At 37.3% G+C, this 24,614-nt stretch overlaps 1 protein-coding gene across 5 annotated transcripts in view; it reads right to left on the bottom strand.

Annotated features, from left to right (window-relative positions):
- Window positions 1-24,614, bottom strand: part of ZBED4 (zinc finger BED-type containing 4) — a 25,885-nt gene continuing 1,271 nt past the window's right edge. For 2 of the 5 annotated variants that reach the window (XM_027728284.2, XM_027728283.2), the window contains exons 2-3: window positions 18,434-18,513; window positions 1-5,292 (exon numbers count right to left, since the gene is read on the bottom strand). In XM_027728284.2, the coding sequence (XP_027584085.1) occupies window positions 1,366-4,884 (3,519 nt within the window). In that variant the 5' untranslated portion in view covers window positions 4,885-5,292; window positions 18,434-18,513 and the 3' untranslated portion in view covers window positions 1-1,365. Of the gene's footprint in view, window positions 5,293-18,433; window positions 18,514-20,530; window positions 20,829-23,104; window positions 23,321-24,614 lie in introns of those variants that run through there. The other 3 variants (XM_039381526.1, XM_039381525.1, XM_027728286.2) reach the window with 3 other exon arrangements.

A 24,614-nucleotide genomic window follows, 5' to 3' on the forward strand; every position in this document is an offset into this window, starting at 1 on the left:
AAAATTGCAAATAAAATGTTTAATTTCAGAAACTGAGTTCACCATTTATAAATACACTAAAACATAGTAAATGCAAAATTAGATTAGGCATAGGTACAGTATTTTAACAAAGCTACAACTTTTCTAAAAGGTCATAGGCAAATGACTTGTTTCCCAAAAAGTATTCAATGAAAACTGAAATGAAAAGATGAATCTTTCTAGAGTTAAACCATGGAGAACATTCCTTTCAAATTAAAATGCTGGCTATTTTTTCCATCTTATTTGAAATTTTAAGGGCTCTATATCCCATTTGCCTGATGGACACCAACAGTTAAGAATCAACCCTACTACATAAAGTTCTAAGCAGTGCACCATACCCATAAGGCTATTACTGAAAACCAGAAGATCAGTTATTTCTGTACTAAGAGCTTTAAGAAAGGCTGTTCTACACAATTGAAATTACATTAGGAGTAAGGGCTCAATTTTTACAAAAGGGACCTTATAGTTTCGATGCACTAAAGATTAGGAAAGGCTTCAGAGTGACATTAGGGTCATCATGGTAAGTTTCTTGCCTTTTTTGTACATGGCATTAAATAACAAGCATTAATTCACAAACTTTGATAAGACTTCCAAAGAGCTTTTATAAATACTCAGAATATTTCTGTAGTTCAGTTAAAATGTAAAACCTGAACAGGAGAATCCAGAATGGGGAGTTTTATTACCGATTGCTGTATAACTGACATTCCATATCATCTTAAATTTAAGATTTATTTTCAGATATTAAGTCAACAGTCTCCTGTAAACACATCTTTCTCAATAACTCTTCTTAATCCTGTAAGTACTTTAGGGCTTGCAGTTAAAAACACCGCATGATAAAAAGACAGCTTGAACCCCATCTTTCACGTACAGCTTTCTCTTGACAACTACAAAACCTGTTTTCTTGCAATTAAAGCAATGTTCAACTAAAATACAGTACCTGGTTTATGGTTTTTACATAATAATTGAATAAAAAACTACAGAATAGAACTGTTTACATCTTTTTTTTTTTTTTTTTTCCATTCTATTAAAACAAATGACTGAGCTTTTTTAAAGTTCATTTACAATTATGGATTAAAACCTACATAATTTTGTATAATTTGACGAGACAGGCTATCTCTAGTGTGAACTTTTAAAAAACATATATACAATATCTGGCCTGAAGTACTATGAATAAGGCACATGTAGACATATTGAAAGCTGAAAAAAATGATCCTAAAATTTGGAATTATAGTCACTGATTAGATGTCATACATGGCCCCTACTGGAGCAATTTAAAAAATCCAAGTTATAGATAGTTAATATCCAGTGAGCAACAATAGATTTAATCTAGCAGTTTGTTCATTAGTTTCAATACTGGAAGTATATTAAAGGAAGATTCACTTTCAAAAAGATAAGCTTTTCAAAGTGTTCAATCGTTAACCTTGACTGACTAAAGTTGTTGCTTTCATTGGATGTATTAAACAATCTCTCTGAAGGAACAATGCTTGGTGGGCAACCCAAGAACCTGACAGCCAATTTTGACAGTACTGGCCAAGATGACTTTTTAAAGTTCCAGTAAGTTAGAGGATCACAGTTATGCTCAAGCACTTCTTCCTCCAAGTAAGAAAGCACCATTTCCTCTGGTAACTTTGCTCTCTCTTTCAGGTCTTTTGTTTTCTTCATGTCACCCATGAGTGACCAAAGATTATCTTCCCCATAGGAATTTGTAGATGGTGAACCTATATCACATCCATTGGAAACAGGTTTATCATCATCTGAGGTAGAACTCATTATTTCCAGCTCCCTGATTAAGTCTTGTTTATATTGTTCAGCCTCCTCTTCTGTAAATAAGGATGTTTTATACCGGGGATCCAGAAGCGTAGCAAAAATGTACCTTGGATCATGAAGCGTGGAGGACAATCTACTCACCATAGCTTCTTTCAAAGATTTCAGCATAGTATCTATGCCCATAGTTTCCTCAAATAGCATTTCTATTTTTCTGTTAAGTATATGAATCATTGGAATCACTTGGCTTAGAGTAGACATGTGTGTACTCATCTCCCTACTTGCAGCTTCGAAAGGTTTGAGAGCATGACACACCGACTGCATGACTTCCCACTGATCACAACTTATTAGCTCCCGAAAGCTGCACTCTATCGACATCTCATCAATGGCTCTTTTCTGTTCAATAAGACGTTCAAGCATATGAAACGATGTATTCCACTTGGATGGAACATCTTGTATTAGCTGATGCTGAGGCAATTCATACTCTTTTTGCAACTCAGCTAACTTCTCTTTTGCTTTTGCCGACCGATGGACGCGTTCACAGATCTTTCTTGCAATACTAAGCAAATTCTGAACCATTCTCTGGCTCTTAATAGCCTCATTTACAATTACATTAACTGTGTGACTAAAACATTGTACACTTGAATGATCACCTTCATTTAAAGTTTTCTCTATACTCTGATTATCAGTAACAGTAATCCCAATCTGAAGTCCAATGGAAGTAATCCATGTTTCCCACCAGTACTCAAGCTGTTTTTGAATACTGATTCCATTGTAGTCGCAATCAATCTGCGATACATTTAATAGTGCTGAACAATGGTAATCCTCACACTGTGGTCGAAATGAAGACTCAAACGTTACCCAGTGAGCAGTCAGGGTTAGATATTCTCGTGTTTGGTTGCTCATCCATATTCCAGACGTAAAATGGATCACTCCACTTTCAGCTTCTTTAAGATGTGAAATAATTATTTGTTTTACATTATCATACATATCTGGAATTGCTGTCCTAGAAAAGTAAGATGGAGAAGGTAAAGAATATTGAGGTTGCAAATATTCAAGCAGCCTGTTAAAGCCAATGTTGTCTACAAAAGAATATGGCTGAAGGTCAAGTGCAATCATTTCAGCTACAAGACTTGTGATTTTTTTGGCAACTGGGTGAGAGTCACAAAACTTGTCATTGGTTTCATCAAAATTTGAAGATCCTAGTATTTCTGTGCGCAGTGGCATGTGATTATCCGTAGATGAGGATAATACTGTCTCTGGAACATCAGTTTTCAACACATTGTTATGAAACCGCTGCAAATGTCTTAGAAGGCAACTTGTGCCTAAGTTTGTTGGCTTTTTCCCCCTACTTATTATACGTCCACAGTGTGTACATATTACTTTTGTTGAATCTGCAGAACAAATTGAAAAGTGATTCCACAGTTTTGAGGTCTTCTTACTATTAACAGGAAATATAATTTGATTATCATGTGTAACCATTGTAGGTAAGTCAGTCAACTTTGAGGATGAACATTCTGCAGAAGCCAAAGTGGCGTAAGGAGAATTTGCCAAACTCACATCAAGAAAGCTCTTTTGGTTTCCAATTACATCGGGATGGCGTCTGTATAGATGTCTCATTAAGCAGCTTGTGCCAACATCTCCTTTCTTACCACGGCTTATCATGCAACTACAGTATCTACATACTGCTTTTAGACTGTCTGCAGGTGACAGTGAAAAGTGGTGCCAAACTTCTGATTTAAGCCTTTTCATAATCCTTTTGTTTTGCTGAAACACAGCAGTAGGTTCAAATATTAGTGGACCTAATCCCTCACACTGTTTTTCAGGAGATGAAACAAAGGAGACTTCACCTATATCATCAGAAGATGACAGCATTGAGTCTTCTACTAGAGCATCTCCAGAAGTCAGATTTGTATGGATCTCCTCGGAGATTCTGTCCGGAGAAGAAGAAACAGAAGTTGGTTCTTTCATTAGTTTTCCAGGAGAAGATGAGACAGAATTCAGATCGCTATCTGATGGTAGTAAAGAAGGCAATAGAGTTGGAGGTGTGGTGTAGAGAGGTGGTATGCTGGTACCACCCCCATTCTCTTGCAGGACAATGGAACGATGGGCTCTCCACATGTGTCTTATTAAACAACTTGTTCCCAGGTCTTTCCCATTTTTCCCTCTACTGAATTCATTCATGCAGTGGATGCAAACAGCTTTAGAATTATCTAGAGGTGACAAATAAAAGTGTTTCCAGACAGCAGATCTCCTTCTAGAACCTGATGCGCTCTTTGGAATTACAACTGTTTTTTCTGCTACATTCTCAACAGTGTCGTCGTACTGGTTGTTGGGTAGCTGTGGAGATGAGCTGACCATGATTTCCTCTTTGCTGCACTTTTCAGAAACTGAGAGATCTGATATTTCTTCAGAAGAAACAATAGAAACAGATTCCTCAATTATTCTATCTGGAGATGGTATTTTAGAAGCCATTTTCTTTACCAATTTTATGGGGGATAACATAGAACTCAGATCTCCAACATCTGCAGATTGAGGTGGCAGCAATAATGTAGACGAAGAAAAGGAGGATATACCTGGCATAGTTCCATTTTCTTGAATTAGTACAGTGGGATGGGCTCTCCTCACATGTCTCATGAGACAACTTGTACTGAGGTCCTTTTCGTTTTTACCCCTGCTAAATTCTTTCATACAGTACATACATATTGCTTTAGTGCTGTCTCTAGGAGATATAAAAAAATGGTTCCAAGCAGGTGACTTTTTTCTGGAGCTTATGTTTCTGCTAGAAAGGAGGCTTTGTGTCACAGCTTCCATTGCTACATCATACAGCGTATTACTATACTGAGAAAAAAGAGATCCATAATCATCTTCATTTTCTGTGGACAAATATTTGCCAGGGTTGTTGTTAATGAAGTTCTTTTCTTTGTCTTCCTGTTCATCGCTGCTGTCTGCATGTTTGAAATCATCTTGTTCTGTCTTTATATCCGTTCTTTCTAGAGTACAGTTAATACTGTCTTCCTCTTGCTCTACTTTTAAGTTATTGATTTTACCCAATACAAAATTATCATCCATTCCGGGGGACTCTGCTTTACTCATGTCCATGGATGACAAATTCTTCTTGCCAAGACTTCATTTATTAATAAATATAGATAATTTAAAAGATTATTTAAAATTTGATTAAAATTATGTATCTTGTATACTGAATGCACAAACACAAATGTGCGCATGTGTTAAAATAATCTCTGGTTTATGAATCCTGTATCTGAGTTGTGTATAAGCAAATATAATTAGTCATAAAAATGCATTTAAAAATTATAGACTTAATTAATGGAATCTCTTTTTTTTCCCAGGATCAGGACATTTCACATCATAGATGAGTGTTCTCAAAGACAGCTACTGTTAAATGCTTCATGTTGTAGACATAATCCTAAAAAATGAATGTTCTATTTTCTTGTTGAAGGAAGCCATTCTGATGATCTTGATTGGGCAACTGTGATTCTTTTGCACCATCTAGAAATAAAAAAATTGAAGACAAAGTTTATTAACACTTCAGTTACTTCAAGCGACTACAGTAAAGGAACTGATAACAGGCACTAAATGTTCTGTAGTAAATGTTTTACTCCTTTGAGATAAAAACAATTCAGTATACTATTGAAAAAAAAAAAAAGGAAAAGCCCCAACATTTATTCAATACATTTATTGTAGGCAAATATGTATCTACCCATGAAATTCTGGTTCAGTTTTGACAAAATCTAGAGTCCAAGCATTGCTTTTGTGTTAGCTTGAACATACCTGTGCCTCATCTGACATCATAATTCAACTACTGCACATGCACATATATGCTAAAAACATATACTACATAGGTGTCTGTATCTGCAGATATATATGAAGACAATCAGGCATTTAATCATCTTAGCACAGAAATATGTACTTAAAGCCAGATGTTATATTATACTCCTGTCCATGTGAGCCCTTCATTATTGACAGCAGTATTTAAAAAAAACAAACAAACAAGAAACCTCTGTTTAAGGGTGTCCAGCATTGTCACACTAATCTCTCTTCCTCTGACCATAGTTTCATGTGGTTGTATTTACTCCATAAGACTCCCAGATATGCTATAGAAACAAGCTACTTTTAGAGTTTCATGATTAAAAACTGAAATGTTTAATGTAGGGTCTGCGTAAATGCCGTACAGACACTGAGGTCTTCCAAAAGCACAACAACATCGCTCAGAAGCAAAGACACACATGCTAGTGCCTAGTGCAGCACTGACAGCTCAAGTTCCTTGTGTACCCAAAGGTTACAATAGAAAGCCCCTTCACACCAAGATACACCCTTTCACTTGTGAGCAAAGACTTTTGCCCACCAATTCCAGTACCAAGAGTAGGTTTCTGAAGTACAGTTGCATATAAACCACAGGACCACAACAGGCTACAAAACCAGAACACCCCACTAGTCCCTCACAAACACAAAGTTGTCTGCATTTGTCAGTCACTTTTTTTCACTATTGTTATATCAGAATTCTAAATTTTGCCAAACCCTTTTGCATTTATTTTTCTGTGTCATTAATGTAGTTATTGATGCCTTCATTCAAGATAATTTTTGGCCACATAGGTGATGTACTCCAATTTGTGCAAACTGAATTTTTTAGAACTCTTTCTCCACAGCTGAAGCCAAAACACAAATTTGAATCAGTTACTTTAAAAACTTCCCACAACTTTCATTTGTTAGTAAAACACAAGGATTGGAGTGATTTATGGGGTGTCTTGCAATGGGACAGGAGTTGGACTCGATGACCCTGATGTGTCCCTTTCAGCTCAGAATATTCTATGATTCTATGATGTCGGGAGACAAAAGGTGAAAATAGCCATAGCTACAAAACACATTAAAAAAGGCTATGCTATTCACACAGACATTTCCTCCCTGTATCAAGATCAGTGTTATATTAGCTTTGTAACCGATTTTAATTAATTTTCTCTGAGGTCTGTTTACAAATCAGAAACATTCATTTTCTGTGGATTTCAGATTTATGGAAAGCGTATCAGAGTGATAACTTTCTTTCTTTTCCAGTGCAGAGGAAGGGGCAGGAAAAAGGAGGGGTAATTATCTTACTGCAGCTGTTTTAAGAAAAGAGAGGTGGAACAGTCAGATTGTGCTAAGACGTAGGGAGCAACTCTGGTTTTCTTTCTGTACAAGTTTTAGTATTTGTGCACTGCCTTTCTCTCTCCTTCTCAAGAAAAAAAAATTGTTTTCACATACCAAAAGATACAAAGGTTGAGCATGAAAAATGCTCAATGAAGGGAAAGACTTGAAGAAGAAAAGCTTTAGATTTCGAGAAGAAACGTAACACACTGCATAAGATATTCCATAGGTTTGTGAAATCACATCTAAGAACAATTCTGGCATCCAGAGACTAAATTCACATGACTCAGTATAAAACTGAATGAAACACAAGCTAGTGATCACACACATACTGATAATACAGAAGCACTTGGATCTGTGACGAGAGAAAGTGTAAGATAGTCAACTATTTTTAATAGGAATCAATCTAAGAGGATTCTTTTTCATCTTTACTTTGATCTAATCTGTGAATTTGGAGCTTGTATTGCAAACAGGAAAAGCAGGAAAACATAGCAAGCTGTTGTGACTTAGGATCACAGAATAGAAAGGCTCACAAGCAAGTGACTCGATGCAGGGCTTACAGAACATAAATTATGCATGGCAGTGCCAAGTTACAGTAAGCACATTACAGATTCCTAGCTAGATTCACACAAAACACACACACACATCCCCTGGCATCAGGTTCTGACAAACCTGTTCACAATTTCTTTGCCTCAAAACAGGTAATCAAATCTCTAGCCTTCGATTCCTGTAATTTCTTAACTATGCAAAACCAATTCTAGGCTTTAAACATAAAAACCCGCAGAGATACTTCAATTGCTTCTGTCCTGATAAGCAGTTACTGCTTGACACAGTGAAGCTTAAGGTAGCTGTGATGGGAAGATTTGGAAACCTGATAAAAAAGACCAGTTGCAACCTTTATAACCACACTTAACTAGACTGACATTCATTAAGACCACACATTGCCAGCGGTTAAGTTCTTAATCGTTATCAGCCATTATCACTACATATTCAAACACTTAGGCCCTAATCATCTTATCCTAAATTAGATTTGAGTACACAACACCACTGAGCCGACGCTGTAGTTTAATACTGATGGCTGTGGTCCTGATGGTCTTACTTGCTGAAGCTGAGCAAGTGAAAAGGTGAGGGAGCTATTTGGACTGTGAAGCAGGAACTGTGGTGGTAGACTACTTTCTTCTCTATTTCTCATTGCTGTTGCTGGGTGTTTTTAAAGCTCATAATCTCCTCCACCAAAAAAAGATGTGGGAAGCAATTTTATCTACTCCTGACCTTAATTATCTTTGTTTCTTTAAGACCAAAAAATTTCTTTAGGACCAGAACAAAGGGAGATGTACGTTTAATTGCACAAAGAGGGGATAGAAAAACACGTGAATCAACAATTCAAGTAGTAAAATCTCCAATCAAAATCCAAAGATACAGGATAAGCAAGAAAGATTTCTGGTGCAACAAGTCAGGCTCTTTCCAATGTGCCAAGTGACAGCACAAGGATTAATGGGTACAAACAAACACAGGAGGGTTCATCTTAATACAAGGAAAAACTTCCTTTGAGGTTAACAGAGCCCTGGAAGCAGCTGCCCAGAGAGGGTGTGGAGTCTCCTCTTGAGATGTTCAAAACCCACCTAGACAAAGATCCTGTACAACCTGCTGTAGGTGAATGTGCTTTAGCAAGGGGAGTAGGACTAGATGATCTCCAGAGGTCCCTTCCACCCCCCACCATTCTGTGACCCTCTGTTATGATGTTACTACATCACACTCTAAAATTAAGTTAAACTCCTTCCTTTCAAATACCCCTGTGGGTTCAACCCAATTTTCTTTAGAACACAGTCTCCGGAATGCTCAGGGTTAGAAAGACAGAATGTTTTTCATCTCCTCCCATGCCAACTATATGTATGAGTCTGTTTTAATAAGAAACAAAAAAAGATGGAGTGTTTTAAAATTTTATAGTCACCTTGAACAAAGTATGAATTTGGTTATGACCACCTTTACATAGCTTGTTTACCCTTGGACCCAAGCTACTCAAAATGAAGGACTACTGCTAAACAAACAGGACATTCAAGGAGAAGAAAAATGTATTCAAAGGTACAAAAGGCTACAGGCAGAGAGCTCAAAATTAAAGTGATTTATGCCTTTGAAATCACCACAATGAGATACAGAATCACCTTGCAACAACAACAACAAAAAAAAAAAATCAAAGAAAATAAAGGGAACTAGAGTACAATTATCTATTCAAATGCACTACTCTGGACTATTAGCTCCTGAGTGGCTGCCGTGGTAAGAAACCTGCAGAAACATTTTATAGGATTTTCTATTCAAAATGGGATTACTGGAAGCATATGGTGGTTGACAAGAAATATCAGGAGAATGCCACTGCCACAGCAGACTGCCATGACCCGAAGAAATCACTGCTAAAGGAAGGAGGTAAAAAGAGAAACACTAGTGCCTCAGAACCACAGAGACATACATTAACACACAGAGAAATATGAAAAGCATGCAAGAACACTGAACCAGGAGCAGATTATTTGTTTGTAAAGCACATCGTGGCCTGTAAGCTTTAAACAATTTTAGACTGTAGGTTGAGTAATCATGCAATAATCATGAACTTGATTACATCACAGAAATTTGGTTCAAATAATGGTCTAGAGAAAGTAGTTTAAAACAAAAAACATTATAGAAGTGCATGTAGTGTAAATACACAGATCCACAATAGCAAAACACAAGAGCAGTTTTTTCAAGAAAGATGCAAAATGTGGAGACAGTGAAAGCCAAACCATTTGCTGGTCTGAAAAAAAAAAATCAAAAGTAGTACAGATTTTGAGCACAAGATGCACATAAAAGATCATTAAAAATAATTTGCACAAACAGATAACAGTTTTAGAATAAATAGTGCTACTCTTGTTTATTTTTGGAAATGTATAGGCATCATTAAGAACTCCAAATAAAAAGAAAAACATTAAAAGCAAGCAATACAAGCAATAAGGAGCAGATACTTTGAGAAATTATTTGCTCCAACTGCAATAAGTACTATGCTAATTACGGAATATTTATGAAAACAAAATAAAACCACAAAAACCAAATAAAGAAACCTCCAAAAATCCAGAGAACACACATCTAAACCCTTTAACAAATAAGAAGAACATGTTTCCATAAATGTATAGCCAGATGAACCTTGCTGCTTTTGCAAGTTATAAATTCCTTGAAGAAGGAAAACTAAGAACAGTGACTTTTTTTCCTTAAGAAATGCCCTATGACAAAATGTCAGTACTAGCTCACCCATAAAAAACTACAGAAGTTTGCAAAATACTGAGCAGTTAAAATGGAGAAAAGACCGCAAAATTAGCATGTCAGTCACACTTTGAACAAAAAGGGTCCTACTTTTAAGTCTCACTGACGCTCACAGGAATCGGCACAGACATACAAGCATGAACTAGGGGATGCAATAGTGTAATCAGGAATAAAGCACAGTCAGGCTTAAAAGAAGAAACAAGTTGCTCTGGACTTCATGGGAGGTATAATTTGTAGAGAACTGCTGGGAGAAAAGAGAATAGAGATTCCACCTTTACTATTCCATTACTTTTCCAGGTACTTGAAAGGCAGATCTCATGATAACCAATAACTTTTTTGGTTTGTGGTTCTACAAAGGTTTTCTCTCCAAACAGAAATACCCTCTCTCATGTCCACGACCTCAAACACTCCATCTGGACACAAAAGAATACTGTACCACCAATACTGTACATTGCTCCCTGTTGACATGAATAGTCTTCTGTGAGCTCCCAGGTGTGCTCCTGCTACTTGTCAGGACATGACGGAGAGACCTCCGATTTATTCGAGTATAAAGATATTTCAAGCCCCTTCATGCTGAAAAACTCAGGGCTTGGTGTAAGCCAGGGCCTAACTCACTCATTGCAGGCAGAGAAAAAACAAGGTGTAGAGAGCTGAGTATTATGGTCACCACTGTCATCATTAGACTCCACGTACTCGACCCTAATTACAAATGCAGAAATTTAGCTGAAGCGGAGACTGAAAAGTTAAAAAGACTACCCACTAAATGTAGATATTCCCCTCTTTCTTGCCTCCTGTCCCCCAAAACATCAAATAATTTTACTGTTAACACAGACTATTTTAAGCAGTAAAAGAGATCTGCTAGGGTCAAGTTATACTTTTTGGTTTAGCGGACTCTTCTCTATGTTCTCTATTTTCCATACTACCTCTAAATTAATAATGTAGGAAGGTAACAGCTCAGAAGTGGAAGTTTTAGTCATAGACTATTGTTGAAGGGACAGCATTGAGTTAAAATCTAACCAGCATACGGAAAACACCAAACATTGTACAAACTCAAACTCCTCAAACTTAACCTCTTACTCCTGAAAGATGTTTTATTTTGTACATCTGTTTTCTTCTCTTCCTGCTCTAAACACCAAAAAGTCAATGGGATGCTGTTTACTAATCATTTTACTAATACTGAAACATCAGGAAAGATTCAAGAACTAAAAGCTCCACCTTCATATCAATATTTCCATCTCAAACCCTAAATCGTCTGCATCACGTATGGAAGAAAGTGTGCATTCCAGTTCCCTCCGCACACAATGGTACTGGCTCACTCTGTTGTGTGAAAGGTTGAAAATAATTGCTGACAGGGGCAAAACTGAAGAAAAACGGTATGATTTCCAGATCAACATCATTTAAAAAATACTTTGGAACAAAGTGGAAATGAAGATGTAATTTTTTAAAGTAATATCTTTTTTAAAAGAGGATCCAGTTCTTAATTCAGTTCTTACACTATATCCTCAACTATATCCTCCAGTATATCCTCAACCATAAAACTTCTTAAAATGATTGAGATAACGGTTTTTAAATATTATACATTTCATATTAATTAGTTTTAAGGTGTGATTTAAAGAAGGATGTTAGCATGCATATTATTTACATCTGGCTGACATTTAACTCTGACATCCCTGTTTAGTGCCCAACTGGATTTGCTAAACATGCTCAGTCTCCAAATGTTTCATCAGACCCCAATGATACAGGCTGACTGCTCAGTAAAGCAGGTGTCTGATATAGGGTTGGGAGTCAAAGCTCAAGCTTATTTCTGGAGAAATCAGTCTTTGTAATTTATTTGCCAATTTATTAAGCATATATCTACTTGAAGTATCATCCTGCACCACCTAGGTTTAAGCAGCACTGTTAAACACCCTAAAGCCCATAGCACAGAAATCCCCTTTCCATGTGATTTCAAACAGCATTTATCTTAAAAGTAAAATAAATATGTAAAGCTAAAGCAACAATCACCTCAGCTGAAACAATGTCACTCCCAAGTTTTATGTAAAAAAATAAAGAAATATCACTGTGTTGCACTACCACCATACATAATATTATGTATCACCAGAAATAGTAGCACTATTCACACCTATAAGCCTTTAATTGTTGCTATTTTTTTCCTTAGTGCACTAAAAATACCATCAGATTTTAAATGGGGCTATATTCCTTCACATGTCCTTTGATAATTTCCCATAGCAGTACACTATAATGAAGGAGGAAAAAACAAAAGCAGGTTGTACTCATGCCAGTAATTTCCATCCCAGCCTCTACTAAGAGATTACTCATAAAAAACAGATCTATCACAATAAGTAAATTATGTCAACATTTGCCTAGGATGTCTCTTAAATGTTGAAGTGTTCTTTCTCGTCATCTGGTACGCAATACTTGCAAGATCTGTTTCTAAGCTATTGTTCACACCTACCAAATGTCAGATCTGTCTGTTCCTTGTTAAAATGCCAAAGTTTTAAGCAATAATTCCATTACAACTTAGCAGGATTTTCCCAAGTCTAACAAATCAGCTCAGTGTTACTTCAAAAGAAAGCTACAGCAAATTATACTCTTGTGATACTATTATAATTTACAAATTTTGATAAATATCATATGCTAATAAGATGGGGCAGTTCTTATTACAAGAAGTAGGGTGGTTTCCATAAGAAATTTTTTTTTTTTTTTACACAGTTGAAGCATGTACTGTCCAGCTTATAGCCTTTTTAGTGCAGGACATCAAAATTGCTTTTAGTATCTCATGCTGTACAATGTGGGGCTTGAGGGATGATGAACGAAGGCTGAGGTAACACAACACAAGGGTAAAATGAAGAAGATAAAGATAAGAACTGATTAGGAAAGATGCATCACTATTATCACAGAAAAGGAAAAAACACACACCAAAACCCACAGTAACAACAGGTAAGCTCGGAAAGAATGAAAGACAAAAGGCTGTTAGAGAATAGCAGCCTGCTTTCAGAAAAGAATCAGAAAATGCAAAGCAAAGCTCATCTAACAATTCTTTTCCCCAAGTGATCGATTCTGTGCACAGCCCATTACCCTACTCTTCCTCCTCCTGTGCAGCCCACAGCTGACAAAGTAAGCGGGAGGGGATTAGGACAGGAGATTTCTCTGGAGTAGTCCACCTTCCTAGTTTGCAATAAACTAAAAAACATATATTTTTGTGGATTTTATTTTTTTTTAATGTCTATCTTTAAATTCAGTAAGAGTGAAACCTCAAGAACTCTAAGGATAATTTCAAACAGGAAGGAATGAGATACCTGTAAAAGAGAAAACAGGGTTACAAAGCAGAATAGGCAGGATGATGAGGAATGAAAAAGCAGTTAGGAGAAGCACACCATGTCTTGTACACAGCACGTCTTCTTGGAACTCCTGCTGAAAACATCTATGTAAGTGCGAAAATCCCTCACAGAATGTAAACTGAGTCCTTTACAGATTATATTATTATATTAACCTGTTTGAACTATAATTTTTCTAAGATATATTACAAAAATGGACCTTTATCAGTTGAACTGCTAACACTATCATATATTAATATCTATTTTCGTACTAACCAAATCAAGTCTGGAGAGGTCTGTTCTAAAAACCCATTCACAGCTACTCATCAACCTGATTCTGTGTTCATATTGATGCCAGTTACTTACAAGTCCTCAGATAGTTTCAGCTGTGCTATGGAGAGGTTTTCCATGATTTACATATATCATATTTGTGTATCTGTATCATGACATAGTACTGTGCTTGTATTGAATGTTTGTATCCTGGATGCCTGTGCACTTAAAGGCAGGTTAGAAAGAAAATGCTCTTAATAGTTCCTGAAAAGACAAAAAATATTTTCAAGAGTATAAACAGTAGTTTAAATGCTTCATAGGGAATTTTTACAGCTAAGCTTAATTGTTCTTTTTTCACAAAACTTTATTTCAAGTCAGAAGACACCTGGTATGGAGAAAAAACAGATTTCTTTGGAGAATCTTTTACAATTGAGGGCATCCTCTTTCTTCCTCATGTAATAAATTGAAGAAATATGTCTATATTTTTCTTAAAGCACGAAAAATATCATCATTTTACTAAATATAATGAAACAATATTCACAGTCTTACTATCCAAAATATTTTTTATAGTTCAGAAACATTCAGTTTCACCACCTTGCCAATGAGCATAGAATTACAACAAAAAGAAACAGGTAACTTTAAAACCAAGCTGCCATATCACATGCAGGCATAATTCATCATGCCCACAAAGGGGATGAACTTTTTATGCCTCTTTTAAGTATTTTTCTGTCATTCTGTATGTTCTAAGTAAATTGTACATTCCTCAGTAGCATTTCACATTTTCACCTGATATTCCAGGTTTAAAACCAACAAGCACAACACTGTCCCTCTCAAAACAAACATTCCAATTCACAGAACTGGGGAGAGAGAGAGAAATGAATGTACACATCTCTGTGTTCATGCGTCAACCAGCCTGTCACCCAGCCTCCACAAAAAGGGGTACTTTCCCTCTTAACTTCTTTGAGGGATATATACTCCTTAACTTCTTTAAGGCAAGGTGAGACTTCGCCGAGACCCAGCTGACAGGACAACCAAGCCAAAGGAAGCTGACATTGTTTCCACCAGCACCACACCGAGCAACAAGAGGAAGTACAAAGAGACTCTCCTGTCCCTGGCAAACAAATAGCTCCTTCTTTGAATAGCTTCTTCTCCCAAAAGAAATGGCTTATAGCAGTGGGATGGTTCTTCTATAATTTGAGCAAATAGGGTTTTGCTCAAGGTGCTAATGAAAAACACAAGAATTTTAATTAAGAATAAAGCTTTTTGTAGTACCTATTCTAAATAGTGCAGTTCGTGAGCTTTCATGTAATGAAACCTGGATTTTAAATTAAGTTTTAGAGAATAAGATTGCATGGGTATCCTATTCAGACCAGGATCCACAACACTTTTAGTACAAGAACAGATGAAGAAAAGGGTAACCCTTGGTGTTCCCATTTGCTTGATTTCTATTATTATACATAATTATTTTAATAAACCTAATATTTGAGAGATATATAAAAGGTAAATAAATAAAAACATTTAGAGAAAAGAGAGGGATGAGGAATCTTCCTGTTCTTTAAGGCCATCATTTTTTCTGACATTTATGACATTTCCTGTCATAAATTAATTACAGTCTCCCCACTGCACGGTAAAGCCACAGAAGACAACTCGAATCTCTAGGAAAAGAACAGAACCCCAATTCCCTGTTTCCCAGTATCAAAGATGTTGCTGACAGCATGGTCTGCACACTGCTTGGCTCCCTGAAAGCTGGCCCGCTCTTCCTACTATTTCAACAGCTATTAATGCAAGTCACAGCAGATGACAACCTCTCATGTAATGAGTTTTACATTGTTGCCTTTTGGTTGGTTTTTTGCCCTCTTGTCTGTAGATATGCTCAAATATCCCGCATATCACGTCCCCACCTTTAATGCAGAAGAAAGAAAGGGAAACACAGAGTAAAGTATAGAAAATCTGATATGATTGCCATCAGATATGCCACATTTTAGCATTGGGATTTGCAGTCCCAAATCTTAAAGAAAAGCTCTAAAGACATAGGAGCCAGTAGTCAGGTGTGAGATATAAACAGGCAGCAATTTTCACACTGCTTTTTCCTCTCCTACCCCTTCATCTAGCACTACTAGATCTCTTTAATCAGGAATTAGATTTTCTTCATCTATCTAAACTGCACATAAAAGTTACTGTAAAACTAATTCTTACAGGGTATGCTAAAGGATCTAGGCCTATAACATTTCTGACCCACCAAAATTTAAAATTTTAACAGAGAAGGTAACATCTGGACAGCAGAATACTCCCATGTTTGTTCTCGGGAGACCCCAGCCCTATGTAAGTACTCATTCTTAGGGTACCCGTTTTCAAGAGAGTGTTGCCTTAATCATAAATTGGGATTTCATGGACAGAAAGAACATTTGCAAAATGCCAACTCTCTGGGACGCACTACTCAACACCAAGAGCTGGTGTGCAACAACTGCACTGCACTGCATGTACAATCTGTACTGGTGAATACATCATATATGTACACTGAAATATATACACTGAAACACAGAGGAAAAACAAAGTCAGTCTTGAACTACCAAGCCATGAAGGAAAAATAACTCAGCAGGAAGCAGTATGAGATCACTTACAAAATTATGGATTTGATATATTCCTCATATATCCCCAAATAAACACATACAAATTATGGTGTAAAAAAAATGTTGCAAGGAACTCAAAATACAGTCTATAAATGCATTTTTAGCCTGACAAAATGTATCTTAGTTCTGTTCCCGAGAGCTTACAACCTGAATTTCAATGAAGTACATGAATATGACAAAAAAGAGGTGATGAAGCATATAAACTTTCCTGTTGGAGCTCATATTGGCATTTAATTTAACACTAACAACTTACAGATTTTATTATCTATCAGAACAACCTTACTTGCAGTCAACAATTATTTCATATGGGAATATAATTCAAGAAATAGTTCTTGAAGATCCTAAGACCAGATACTGATTTTCATTAGACAGGTAGTACTAAAGTGGATACTTTCATTGAAGGTGTTTAACCTTGAGAGTCAAAATAGAAAGGCACTTTAAATAGAAGTATAAAACACTACAGTGCTTGACATCATGTAAAGAAACGATGCAAAGCATTCGGTGACCTCAAGGTGAGTACATTAGAATTCAGCATTAACTACATAGAGAGTGAACTTTTGGATATCCTGGCAAAAACAACATTTTATCAAGATTTCTTGACAGTGGTCTAAAACTGACTTGAAAGGCTGATGCAAACGACAACTACTCTTTCCTGCTCTTTGGCTTTGCTATAGACTTGGAAAGCATGAGCAGTTCATGTTTGCTTAGACTCTGATGTAGAACAATCTACAGGAAGATTTAGTATGTAACAAAATCCCCCATGCACTCTGTAGGTGTCACCTAGGAAAACCTTGCTTCAAGGAATGAATCTGAATCATGCTTTTAATTTTCTCTTCCTACAGAGGCCAGAGTCTTATGGTTCAAGGCTGCAAGAGTTGGGGTTGTTCAGCCTGGGGAAGAGAAGGCTCCACAGAGACTTTAGACCAGCCTTTCAGTAAAGGGGGTTTGTAAGAAAGATGGGGACAAACTTTTTAGCAGGGCCCGTAGTGACTGGACAAGTGGTAATGTTTTAAACTAAAAGAGGGTAGATTCAAACTACATATAAGGACTAAATTTTTTACAATGAGGATGGTGAAACACTGGAACAGCTTTTTCAGAGAGGTGGTAGATGCCCCATCTCTGGAAACATTCACAGTCAGGTTGGAGGCTCTGAGCAATGTGGTCTTAGTTGAAGATGTTCCTGATTGTTGCAAGGGGTTGGACCAGGTGGCCTTTAGAGGTCCCTTCCAACCCAAACCATTCTGATTCCATGACCCCACCAAGACTTCCTATCTCAACATCTTCCTGGTCTTAAACATTTTGTCCATCTGTTGTTAACATGCATGTTAACCAATCACATAGGAAGCCTAAAAACTGAACTATTTTATTCAGGGCAGGGAGGGATGGGACACAAGAAATAAACAGAAAGCTCTGAAACACTATACAATAACAACATTTATTGTTATTCTACATATAAATGCTGATCTGCATATGAACTTTTTTTTTCTACCGCATCTATTCGGGAATCTCAGGCTTCCAAAAAATCTGTGCGCAACAGCTCAAAATGAATACATAAAGTTTTAATATTTTAAGACAAAAACCCTAGAAAAATATTAAAACTAACTTTATCAGTGAAGACAGGAAAATCTGATTAAGATATATGTAATTTGAATATAGAATGAATGTAGCATATAAGTTTCCTCCCCATTTTTAAGCAGTATACTTCAGGGTAAGGATGTATATATGCCAGCTGATACCAGAGAGTAAAAGGTGCCCCATAAATCATAAAATAGTTACTATTTCTGTAACACTGTAAAGATATCCAGGCTTCCAAACTTAATTTTTAAGGCTTGGGCACTCATACAAACCTCCTGCTAAATTATTAAGCTCCACACAAGTCAATGCATAGGCATACAATTATTCACTCCTTTTATCCATTGTCTTACTCTAAATAAATAAAAACAATGATACAAGACCCAAGATAAACAAGTTGCCCACTAGTTTATTGAGCAAAACAAACAAACTTACACATCTGTTCCAATGCACGCAGGCTGCTTCATTTGAGGTTAAATACTTGCTACTCAAAGTTAATGATGAGATGATTGTATCTAAGGAAAAGAAGAAAGTAATTACTTTTAGTGGGTTTTTTTTTTAAACACGTTAGCTGTCACACTGGCAAGTCATGGGATGTTTCAAGTTTCTCTTCAGGTGAGAGCTCCAGGAGTTAGTTACACGACTGGCTCTTGCCTGTTTTCAAATCCCTAGCCCGCATAACTGAAAAAGCAAAATTAGACATTTTCACCTCTAGAGCTCCAGAGCAAAGGAAAAAAAAAAGCCTCCCACATGATTACTTAAAAAATTTAAAAGTCAAATTTTTATACTTATCTTGGCACTGCTCCATTTTTTTATGCCTATGCTTAATGAAATGGAGTCTACACTACATGCAAGACTTCAAAGGAGCTTGCCAACACCTTTCAATGCACTACAGGATTCACCTGGCAGCTTGTTACACCTCCTCTTCATGAGCTAAACATATTGCTTACACACTGTGTGTATTAATCAACATGCAATAGTATAGGATCAACACAAGATTATCATTCCCCATATATGAGAAAGGAGTAATTGCAAGTGGAGCACATTAGGTCACACATTTTGACTTAGCAACAAAACAGACTGAAACAGTCTATCACAGGACACATTTTCAGAGTTTTGCAACTTCAGTCCCACTGACCATCATACACACGAGTGCCACTGTGCAGAGGCCCCAGCTCTTACACTGCCCCAGTACACTGAAAAAACCCAACACAACCAACTAAGAAATCTTTTTGACATCTCAGAAAATCCAGAAAGTAATCTTTGACTCCAATTCCAAATGCAGAAAGAGCTGGACTCCAAAATGCTTAGTAGTCAGGATGTCACTTTGTCCTCTTTTCTGAACTTCATATGGGTCAAGCATCAACAGGAGTTAAATCTGCAAAGCATTCTCCCCACCAGTCAGTGATTACTGCTCTTAATCAGACTGTGAGATGTTTGACTATACATATATATATATCCACACTTAGGTTTTTTTTTCCTTAGGAAGGAGAACATCTCTCAGAGGGCAGAGAGTCCTGATAGATGGCTTACTGTGCATTATGAAATGAATTATATGTAACTTCTTTGACTAACATTTTTAAGTAAAAATACCCTTATAGTGCCTCTTAAGCAAGAGAAACATCTCCAGAGCTGTGCTGGTGGTTAATTTGACTGTTGAGATGCTTCAGCTATCCCTATTACAGCAACATTTAAATAATATATGCAGAGAAGAAGGTGTCAGGCAAGCAGATAGAGACCCACCCGCTCGACACAGGGTGCTCAGTGGAGCGGTTCGGGAACTCTCCCCAGATGTGGATTAAGTTCCTCAGGCAAAGCAGGGAAGTGAACCTGGCTCTCCCACATTCCTTGCAAGTGCCCGAGCCATCAGACTACAGGCAAGATACAAGTAGAAATATGCATCTTTATGCTCCCTGATATCTTTAAAAAACAACACCAAAACCCCCCACTGCTTTCATTCCCATTTTCCCATTCTTTGATTTGTTAAAGATGACTATAGTTTCAAGCCAGGCCAAAGATTTCACTAAATTAAAATCAATGCTTGATTTTTTATTTTAGTGAGAAGAATAACAAAAAAGTCATTTTAGCTGGATCTCAGCTTATTTTCTTTAGAGACAAACACTGATTCAGAAAACAGTATACAGAATTCTAACAACAGGTCAGCAGCATAATTATTGACAAGCTATTTGAATGAACATATTTGGGGCAAAACTGGCACAAATTCTTTGATCACTGTCACATGAGAGAAATATATGATTAATTTTAAATCCCTTTTCCCATACATTTTGTAAAAAATTGCAAAAAAGTATTGCTAAATATGTCCAGCTGTTAAACCAAGCCTATTTTCAGCCATAATTTTCAAGCTATTGACTACTGAAACCCAGAATTAGCTTTTGTACTGAACGTAGAGAAAATCTGAGCACTCAGGGCACAAATTACTCTAACACACCAAAGGAAAAATATATCTGTATGACACTAGTGAAGGCAAACTAACAGACATGACTCAAAAAAAAAATATGGAATCAAACATACTTTCGGGCAGCTGTAACAATGGACTAGCAATGCTCTACACCTTCAGAGAGGGATCGTCCAACCCTACATGTCCTTAAACAGTAAAGAAAGGGAAAGAGGTGAGAGATGGAAGGGACACAACTGTGCAGTAATTGTTAAAGAGAGCACACAGGTTGCAAGTTTATATAAAGATTATAGTAATATAATAATATTTCTTATGTCAACATCCACTGAAAACCAGTCTTAAAGAGATTATAGGAAAGACTGATACTTCACCTTTCAATATAAAAAAAAAATCACTATTCTGAATTATCACACTTGAATGAAAATAAATCAAGCTGTCTCCCTGTTGTTGCTTTAACAGCCCATCATATTGTGAACTATCCCATCACAAAAAAAAAACCAACAAACAAAAACCCAAACAAACCTACAGCAATACTACCATGGTTAAACTATGTATCACACTAATTTAGGAGAGAATTTCCTTCACTTCGGTGGAAAAAAAAACAAAAAACAAACCCAAACCAAAAAAGCCCACAATAAAAGCTTTAGTTGTTCTTGCCTCTTGACATATGAGCTTTAAACTCTGGATTTCACTTGAAAACTACCTTTAGGCCATAGAAACTACTCAATTTTTTCACTAATTGACTGAAATCGAACAATTCCATAGTTGTGAATTGACCAATACTGAAGTTGCCAGTAGCAAATGCAAAATAAACAGTCAAAAATGTGCAGAAAACAATACACAACTTCCACGTGAGAACGCTCTCTTTGGGAAATCTGTTTTGAAAGTGTACACTACAAGAGATAATATTATGTAAATTACATTAATTTATGCCAATACTACTAAAATACCTAGATTGTCCCTACTTAGGGAAAATATGTCAGTAGTGAAGATGAGTTAAACATCCTGCTCTGTATTTTTGCAATATTCCCCACTAAACTATCTACAATACTGTTTCTTATATAAGCCTAAGCCAATATATATGTATCATCATGCTATTTGAATAAAGCTGATTATTTTAACTGTACACTAGTGGCAACCCTATAGCACAATATGCTCACTTTGAAGATAAGAACTCATAAAATTATAAGCAAGCTGCAAAAAACCAGGATTTACAAAATCTCCTCTACGCAGTCTTCACTGTAAGTGGTGGTAAAATGCAGCAAACTGTTGGGAGATAAAACATGTGCATTCTTTAACTCAAAATTTCTCAGAGTAAAAAAAAAAATTTCTAAGAAGTTAATGCATTTAGGGTTCTAAAAACTAGAAGAGAACAAATTCCAAGAAAAAAGGGAGAAGAAAACAGAAAGACCCAATAGGTTCAAAGGACACTTCCTTTTGTAATACCTTGTTTTTAAAAATATTTGACAGGTGGATATTCTACTTCAGTGGATGGACAATTTCAAAAAAAAGTGCAGAGTTCTGTATCTTCAAAGGCCCTGTTTAAGTCTTAGTGATGTGTTATGCCTTCTGAAGCAGACCCCCTCTGCACTAACCACCTTTGACACTGGTTGTTCTGCAAACACAATTCTTGCTCAGGACATTTACTGTCTTTGTTTAAAATGAGCCTTAATAGGTGAAAACATCAGAGAGAGGGTGTAGAAGACAAGGTAACAAAGACAGCAAACATTCGGCTAAGCTCATCACCTGTCTAGCCTTTTGCTGTTCTATACTTTGCTTTTCACATTATCAATGTGTATGCTGTACCTGTCACAATTTGGCTTTATATAGATGCCAAGAGTGAGTGGTTTGGCTGCTTAAAGAAACACCGTCAAAGGTACTGGCAAAAGCAGGGTTTAATATCAATATATGAAAACACAACTTTACAGAGTTTGATGGCAAAGCTCACTCTACTACTTACTACACAGACTAAAGCACACAAAGGAAGATCAAATAAGAAGTAATTTGGAATGATTTACACAAAAGCTGGGAATGCAAAAGAGGGTAAGAGTGCAAAGGATATGCTTGCAAAGATAAGCATGAAAAAGGGTTTAGCAGCACTTATTCATTCAGTACTTTAACATTTACAAAGCAATTTGATAAATTTTATTGCAATTATAACAATGATTTAACTACAGATTTGAAAGAGTAAAATTCCTACTATAATCAATTCACACACACAAAGGTAAGACAATGTGTACAGCTATTTCTATGTGTGTAAAGGTACCTATTAAAAAGTCCCCTCAATTTCAGTGAAATACTTCAAAGCCCTTTGCATTTCCCCATAGGCAAGGGCTGCACCTTGAGGAACATGGTGATGGAGGGGAGGGGGAGACAGTCCTTTGAGTATCAGACTTGAGGGTTTGTGAGCTCTGAGAGGTGTCCCACCAGAGGAAGGTGCTGGCACAGCCCACTGGGGTCCGGTAGAGCACAAAGGGCCTCACTTAGGAGGGCTGTTTATAGGGTCGCAAGATGATTGACTTTGGTCATCAGTAAGTTTCCATCCTGGCCATAAACCAAGCCAGTAAGTACTGGGCTTTTTTACCCAAAGTGCGGTAACAATGGTACCGTTCCACTTGGGCTACCATTCAGGTAAATGGTTTACCAAGGCTACAAAGGATAATTGCTTATCCTTTGTTTCCCACCTTTACCATGCCAGAGCTCCTGGTAAGATCAGGGAGTGCCTCGTGGCCCAGCTGGTACGATCAAGGGACGCTTCACCATTCAGCCCGTTCGGACAGGGCTTATCAGGAGCTTCCAAGTGAGCAGAGAAGTCACGAGGATGGGGGGGTGGTACACCACCAGAAGTAAAAGAGTCATTGTTATTCAAAAGTACATAAGTTTAGAAAACTTTTCTCTGAAACACTTAGTTTAGATATTTTGTTTTACTTTCATTTTACTTATTCTCAATCAATTCTTACATTTGACTGCTCTGGAGAACTTCTATGGAATAAATTCCTCAATACCTGTGAAAGTTGGAAGGTACTTGCAACACTAAGTACCAAAGTAGATAGATATTCAACTATATGAAAACTGTCAGCACCTTGCCTGTTGGTCTTATACCTAGCAAACAGCACTCAAGTTTCTAATAGTCCACAAAAGAATTTACGCTGCTTTTAACATACAGTGAAAAGACACAAGACTTCTTCCTCTGCAAAACCCATCTCCATAGTAAATAATAACTAGAATGCCCCTTCCCAGTATTGTACAAACACAGGCTTCCTAGGAGCAATGTGGTATCTCGGGGATCGCTGATGAAGTCTTCCAGACTTCACTCCCCCACGAACATCCTCCCAAGAGTGCACATCTGTGCTTTAAGTGAAACGCTGCATTACTGGAAATAACCTTTAGAAGAAAAGAGCTATGCTCACCCACTTGAAAAGCAAAACACATGCACATGCAGAGTGGGTCTTACAGACGACACCACCTAAAGCAGGTCTGAGAAGTACATTCATGTTATGGGGGCTTGAAAGGCTTTCTCTACTTGGCATTACAATTGTAGCATGACAGCTCAGGCTAAATTACTGAAATCTCTCAAAGATACCCCCCAGAAACAAGACACGACCGCTTCCAACATGTAAGTGCCAGAGAGAAAGATCTCTACACTGCAAAGCCAAACTCTACTAAACTTAGGAATGATAAGTAGAATGACCATTAATGCAAAAAAAAAAAAAAGGCCTTTTACCTTTCATTGCAATAATAAGTGTTTTTACACTTTCAGTAGGCTGTACGTGCAGTAAACAACTTTAAGTGTATCGGACACCCTCTGGAATCCAGCATGCATTCTAACACAGCCACTCTAACATAGGCAGCTATCTCTGAGTAGGTCCAGGAGTTACAGAAGACATTTTTAAGCAAAATTACCACGCCCCAAATAGAAAACGAGAGCAGCAGTACACGAAAGCTAAATCCTGCGCTTTTCCCAGGCATCTCTCTTGAGCGACTCTGCTCAAGAGGGACAGGACTGGAGCCTCCCCGCACACACGCACAGACGCGGTGTTTACGCGGCGGCCGAAGCCCTGGCGGGCGCCTGCCCACCTCGTGTCCCGTGTTCTCGGGGGGAAACACTTTTTGGGATTTCCGAGGCTTTCCAGCGCCCGACCAGAGACCCTATGCCCGAGCGGCCCGCCGTGCCCGGGCAGGGCCGGTCCGCACCGTGCG

This window comes from Pipra filicauda, unplaced genomic scaffold, assembly GCF_003945595.2.
Source record: "Pipra filicauda isolate LSUMZ 115617 unplaced genomic scaffold, ASM394559v2 scaffold229_size1253498_pilon, whole genome shotgun sequence".
NCBI lineage: Eukaryota > Metazoa > Chordata > Aves > Passeriformes > Pipridae > Pipra > Pipra filicauda.